Source organism: Neltuma alba, unplaced genomic scaffold (genome assembly GCF_004799145.2).
Source record: "Neltuma alba isolate B1F8T4 unplaced genomic scaffold, ASM479914v2 tig00012966_pilon, whole genome shotgun sequence".
Lineage (NCBI taxonomy): Eukaryota > Viridiplantae > Streptophyta > Magnoliopsida > Fabales > Fabaceae > Neltuma > Neltuma alba.
Genome location: NW_021637325.1, coordinates 85,566 through 92,090, shown reverse-complemented (window position 1 = coordinate 92,090; position 6,525 = coordinate 85,566). Strand labels below are relative to the sequence as shown.

Sequence of the window (6,525 nt, the reverse complement as noted above, 5' to 3'; positions counted from 1 at the left end):
AAAATCCCAATTTGGGAAGGACTTCCCTATGGGTAATTACATTTCCTTAGCTTCCCAAATTGGCATTTCACATTTTGGAGCTTCTTTATCTGTCATTTTCCCTATATATTACTCTGTTAAATACATGATAAATATCTACATTATGTTCGCATCAGATCTCAAAAGCAACCTAATATGACAGCTAAAAGAGTACTCAGAATCTTTCATTGAAAAAAGGAAGTAACCAGAATTCTAAAAATTCATTTGTAAGTTTAGGTGATAACTGGTAACTACCTGATGTGATTGATGCAATTGTTCTTCAAAATCATTTCTTGTTCTTTCAAGAGTTATATGGATTGGATTGTGGAAGTCTTCTTCCTATGCTTTGATCTTGTCATTTACCCTCATGCTTACTTGACCTTTTATTTTCTAAATTTATCAATTATTCTGATATAAGACCAATTGTATTATATGACAGTGAAGATTGGGCTTTAAAAGAAAAACAAAAGCTTAAAATTGAGTTAGTAGAAATAAAGATATTAAGATGGATGTGAAGTCATATAAAAAAAAAATATTCGAAATGAAAATATTAGAATAAAAATAAATGTAACGTCTAACTAAAAGAAATTGGTTGAACATCATTTGAGGTGGTTTGGGCATGTGAAAAAAAGATCATTGGAGACACTAGTGAAAATGGTAAATCACATACGTTGGAGTCTTATAAAAAAGAGCAAAGGAAGACCAAGAAGAACGCTCAATGAGATCATTGAACGAGAACTTTTAGTCAATAATATATCTAAAACTTAGTTATTAATAGAGTACAATAACATTGTGCGATCCATATAACTGACCTTACTTAATAAAATAAAGGTTGTTGTTGTTGTATCAATTATTCAGTTAATGTTTTTCATTCAAGATCTTTTACTCTTGAAAAATCTTCTAAAATTGCCAAAAATTATTTTTTTTTTCCTAACTTTATATAAGGTTTCAACTTAATCCCTTGATTTTATGAGGTATTTTTTTTTTTAGTTTTCTAATGCTGACACCCGTCAATATTAAATGATGATTTTTGTTTGAGGCGATCGTTGTTATTTTAAAAAGGTCAACTTAAAAACCCGTGCTCATAATGAAAAAATTTGATGATGTTTGTGAACATTTAAAATTTTAACATAGACATTTTTTACAGTAACGATATTATAATAGAATAATCAAAAAACGCTTTATAAAATTAAGAAAATAAAATGAAACATTGTATGAAGTTAATCAAATATAAGACTTATTTTTGTATTTAAAATTCAAAATTAATCATTCAAGTACAATATTCTCAAGAGCATTTGTTTGCCAAGGAAAGGACCAATGTGATAAGATTTTGTGATGAGAAGCTGCACTCCTAGTACTTGCTAGTTGCTACATTTTGGGGCCAACCGGTTGGAGGCATCTTTCTTGAGTCTTGGCAAGGAGACCTAACCTGAAATTGCATTAATTGTATTTGTACCGCCCAGCACTGTAAAAGAGACAAAATTTGTTAGGAAGATGACACTCCCCTATGGATTTTATTAACATTTAAGGGCGTTAATTTTTAATTTCAAAATAAAGGGGAAAAAAACTTGGACCACCAAGTTGTTTGAATTAAAAAAAAAAAAATAGTCTTTTTGAAAATTGGGCTTTTGTTGCAAAAATAACAAGTTTAGTTGCAAAATTCCAAACTCAATTTTAAATAGAAGTTAAATTGTAAATAATTAAAATTTCATGATATTACCTACCTCCGATTCTAATTATAAGAGCTAGTTGACTAATTTGAAGAGATTAAAGAAATAAATTAAGTTAGTTATTTGTAATAAATAAATGTTGTCTTTTTTAAAACATCCTTACTAATCAAATTTATTGGCTAAAACTACAATTATTAGAGGGACTACTTTGGGAAAAAAATACATAAATATGAGAGACAAAGTGGATTGGAGTCTTATAATTAGGATCAAAATAAAAGTCAAACAAAGTACTCCTCCGGTCCTTATTATAAGATCCAATTTGACTTTTTATTTGGTCCTAATTATAAGACCCAATCCATTTTGTCTCTTATATTTATGCATTTTTTCCAAGATAATCCTTCTAATAATGATAGTTTTAGCCAATATACTTAATTAGCAAGGATATTTTAGGAATGACAACACTTATTTATTATAAATAACCAACTTAACTTACTTCCTTAATCTCCTCAAATAAGTCAATTGGGTCTTATAATTAGAACCGGAGGAGTATTATATTAAGGACCGAAGGTAGTATATCACATTATTTATGATTTTCAACTCAAATATCAGATTTTAAAACTCAAATAACAGAGAAATACGAAAATGAGGTTTTCTTTTATTTACAATTAAACTATTAACACTTGTAACTGAGCTTTCAATTTTTGACCGTCACTATGTTCTCAATTGAGCAAGAATATTTTAGTCCACCGCATTATTTTTTCCACAAGACAAGGGCCATAGTCTTTATGTAATATTTTCATGATTTATTATTTTCAAAATACTTAAATTTTAGTTCAGTATGATCTTTCTATCAGGTTTAATCTCATTGCTAGGATCATTCATTAGTTTGTTGGTTCAATTAATTCGAATTCTCGCTTGTTGGATTGGTCTCTTGTGGCTTCTTGTCAATCGCAATAGAAGTGGGATAAATTGAACACCTTCTTTTTTTTTAAATTAGAAAATATGAGTTTTTTTCCCAGGCAGCCCATTTTCAATGTTTTTTTTAGAAAAAAGCCCATATGCAAGTTAATGGGCCTTTATTTTTTTTGGTGATAAGGCTTTTTTTGTTTTTAATCTTCAATGTACTGATGGGCCCAAGAAAGTAAATGTACGGACAAGAAAAAATCGAAAACGTAATGCTTTTCTTTCGCCTCCTCAATTTTTATCGTTCGGCCACTTTTGGTTTTTCTCCTTTCAAGACACCAAATCTTCGAAACCTTTCAATTTCGAACTGTTGTGGTGGGAAGTACACTCCCAGATTCCATACTTAAATTTCTTTGTTTCTTTTTTCTTTGCCCATTTTTGCGTCTAAGTTTGTTCTATTACAATCTACAAATATCTCAGATTTGTGGTATTTTTATGGGTAAGTGGAGGAACCGTAGAATCTTTCGTCAACGAAGATCTCCCAGGCCGCCTTCTGTGTTCTATGACCTTCAAGCTCCTCTCCCTGGTAATTTTTTATATTTCCTTTTTGTTTTGTTTTTTTTAAATCATTAAAACGTGATTAATCTTCGAAACCTTTCAATCTCGGACTGTTGTGGTGGCAACTACACTCCCAGATTCCATATCTTCTTCAAACTTCTATTTGGAATTGCCGAAGACAAATTTCGCGTTTTTCATTTAGAGGTGGGCACTTGAGTTTGATTGGCAAAAATAGTATGTAGTTATTGAGATGTGATTGCGAGAAAAATGTAGAAAACCAGAAAAATTGTTTGGTTAAATGAGAAGAGAACTGGCGTGTGCTTTGATTAATGGTAGGCTTTATAAATTATCAATTTGTATTGATGGCCCCTCCAAAGAGGGAATGCGTCGGGGTTTTTCTTGAAGGGATTACAGTTATTAACTGAGCTGAAGGGGCGTGTCTAACATTTTTGGCTGGATAGTTTAGGCGTTAATTGTCATAGGCAGTAGTACTGTAACCCTTTGAAGCTTCTTCTTGCTTAATTGAAGTAATATCTATATCTATCATGGTGTTAAAGAGGATATTGTCAAAAGTTTAATTGTTTGAGTTGTTAAGACCAGTGCGCCATGGGTTGTGTATTTTGACTTTGTTATGACATGACTGACTATATTCTGCAAGATTACTTTTTGCAGCTATGAAATTTGCTTTGGATTTAGAAATGACAATCATGGGTGGATAAGGCCATCATGTCTAACATTTTGATGTTATTTCTAACTTTTCTTTGAACATTCGAGTTCATATTTTTTGGTTTAGCACTTACTACTCTTATTTGGGTTGTTTGTTCTAATTTATCTATTTGTTTTTCACTCTTGCTTTCTTTGTCATGATGAATATGGTTTGAAAGTTTCAATCTTCTTATGATCTTTCACTATTATAATGGCATGTGCTTCTCTGTTCAACTTTAAAATTTGGAATTTGATTAATATGTTGTGACAAGATTTCTACAATCTAGCCTTGTTTTCATGCTTAGATGTGCCACTTTGGCTGTTGCAAATAAATCAAAAAACTTTTGATATGCTTATTTTATTTTATTTTATTTTTTCAGATGTCCTTCTGTTATTACCTTTTGTCTTCAATTCTGTTCAGTTTCTTGATGTTTGTGAGCAATTTTTTGAGACCTTTCAGTACCATTTTCCAATGTTGTTATGTAATTACTTCATATATCTTGTGTGGTTTTTGGAACATATGATATGAGAACCCAAAACAGTCAGCAGTTTCTTGATCTGCGTTACTTTACGCTTGATAAGCTTGCATTGTACGGCTAAAGTGATTGTAATCACAATGATAATCGTGTTATTTAATTTTTTGCGTTCCTATTAATATAATTTTCATCTCTCATTGTGCTTCACTGAATTTGTTGCTCCCTTTCCAATCTAAACAGATTTTCAGCAGGATGGTATACCCTTATGGGAGAAGAAATTTTGCACGTTGGTTGGATTGGTGCCATGGCAGAAAGTTGTTGACACCAAGAATTTTGTGAGCTGCCACAGCAATGTGCTTAATTGGAATGATTCAGCTGCTGAAGAAGCATTTCAAAATGCCAAAAAACAATATTGGGCAGAGATCAACAGCCTCCCTTGTGATATTTCTCTTCCTGATTCTGACACTTATATTGATCAAATAGATTGGAACCCCTATATTGATCCTGAACTGATAGAGGATTTGGATCGTGTGTACTGTCCTCCCCCTGATGAGGAAGAAAGGAATGCCGTAAGTTACAAGAGAACAAAAATTTCAGCAGATGTTGAAAATTCTCTGGAATTTGGTGATACAGAGCTTGACAAAGCATTGGAAAATAAAGATGGGTGGAATCAATGTGAATCCGATAAACACAAAAATAGTCCTAGCAATTCGGAAAAGAATGCCAATAACCCTTGGGAGTGCAGAGTAACTCGTGAAAATCGGAAATTACCTGACAATATGTGGGAAGGCGGTGGTGCCAAGGCTTGGGGTCGGAACAAAGTGAGTGGCCATGGTGATGACCTTGCGGACTGGGGCTGTGGATATAATGCTTGGCAGAATGATACTAAAGGATGGGGTAAAACATGGGATGATAATAAAGGATGGGGCAAAGCTTGGGATAACACTTGGAACCGAAAGAAATCAAATAATTCCTTGAAATCGAAAGGCCTTGGGAATGCAAAACTAATCTGCATAATAGGGCTTCAGCGGGCAGAGGGTGGGGAAACTGTGAAGAAATGGCCCTGGATGGAAGCATCAGAGAAATGCCAATAATGTTTCGGACAATTTACAATTCAGAAGAAATTATGGAGATTGGACTGCCAGGAATCAGAGTTTCCAGAAAAGGGAAAGTTATCATCAATCCACCATAGGATCTCGATTTCAAAGGGATAGTCGTCAAACAGATCATCACTGGAGGAGGGAAGACTCAAAGAAGAGGGTCAGCTTTGCTTGTGAATAGGCATTACAATGCCGTGCCTTGTTTTTTTGGTCATGGGCATGAGATCGTTGTATTTGCTGATCCTTATGAATATCCCTGCGTGGAAGTGTTCATCTAGATTCTTTTGACGAGGTAGTTTTGCAAGCAATGCAATATAGCTGCAGGTTTTTCATTGTATTTATTCCCCTAGTTATGTTCTGAATCACCATGTGAATCATATCCAGGAAGTTATTATGTGGTTATCATGATTAAAGGTTCTCTTCATATCAGAAATATACCAACAAATTGAAGGCATGTGATTTATCCTTGATGTGTAAATTTAATAATTTCACTGGCCTATATCAATCTGTCCATTTACTATGTTCCTTTTTTCCATGCTCTTTTTGAGGTTTGGTGGTGCAGAATGTTTGCTGGACATTCTATTTATCTTACCTGAACTTGCATTTGTTAATCTGAATTTAATTAATGAAAAATTGATATATTATGAAATTGTGATTTACATTACACAATTGATTTTAGATTGTGATTGGTTATGGATGGATGATGTGATTTTGACATTTCATTCAAGATTTGAAGGACATGTACTAGAAACTTTGAAAGACCTTTTATCCCAGAAAAATTCAAGGAACACACATCGATATCGTGGGCTCTACAGTGTGGGCTTGAAAATGTATGGCGACCATTTATGATCGTTGGGTGCTCCAATATGTTTCTTCCAAAATTAATCTTCAGAGTTTGCCCACGAGTTTTTCTTCCCTTTTTGGGGCCAACCACAAATTAAGAATATATCCCTCCGGTCCTAAATATAAGACCCTTATACTAGTACTAGTATAAGGGTCTTATATTTAGAATTGGAGGAGTAATATTAATGCCTCATAGTAACCCAAAAAAAAAAAAAATCAATGGCTGATACAATAACCTCGTGTTTGGTTGGA

At 33.1% G+C, this 6,525-nt stretch overlaps 1 protein-coding gene across 2 annotated transcripts; it reads left to right on the top strand.

Moving 5' to 3' along the window:
• Window positions 1-2,942: 2,942 nt before the first annotated feature.
• Window positions 2,943-5,605, top strand: LOC114733126 (uncharacterized). Of its 2 annotated transcripts, none has more exons than XM_028920528.1 (3): window positions 2,943-2,973; window positions 3,072-3,177; window positions 4,571-5,605. In XM_028920528.1, exons 2-3 carry the CDS (start codon window positions 3,087-3,089, stop codon window positions 5,422-5,424), a joined length of 945 nt encoding a protein of 314 aa, XP_028776361.1. In that variant the 5' UTR covers window positions 2,943-2,973; window positions 3,072-3,086; the 3' UTR covers window positions 5,425-5,605. The 2 variants fall into 2 exon arrangements, with proteins under 2 accessions (XP_028776361.1, XP_028776362.1); XM_028920529.1 differs by lacking the exon at window positions 2,943-2,973 and adding an exon at window positions 3,287-3,353 and having other exon boundaries at window positions 3,077-3,177.
• The last annotated feature ends 920 nt before the right edge of the window (window positions 5,606-6,525 follow it).

Coding starts and splice junctions, on each gene's coding strand:
- LOC114733126 (XM_028920528.1), top strand. CDS start 3,087: ATGGGTAAGTGGAGGAACCGTAGAATCTTTCGTCAACGAAGATCTCCC. Junction 3,178..4,570: donor CCTTCAAGCTCCTCTCCCTG/GTAATTTTTTAT, acceptor CAATCTAAACAG/ATTTTCAGCAGGATGGTATA.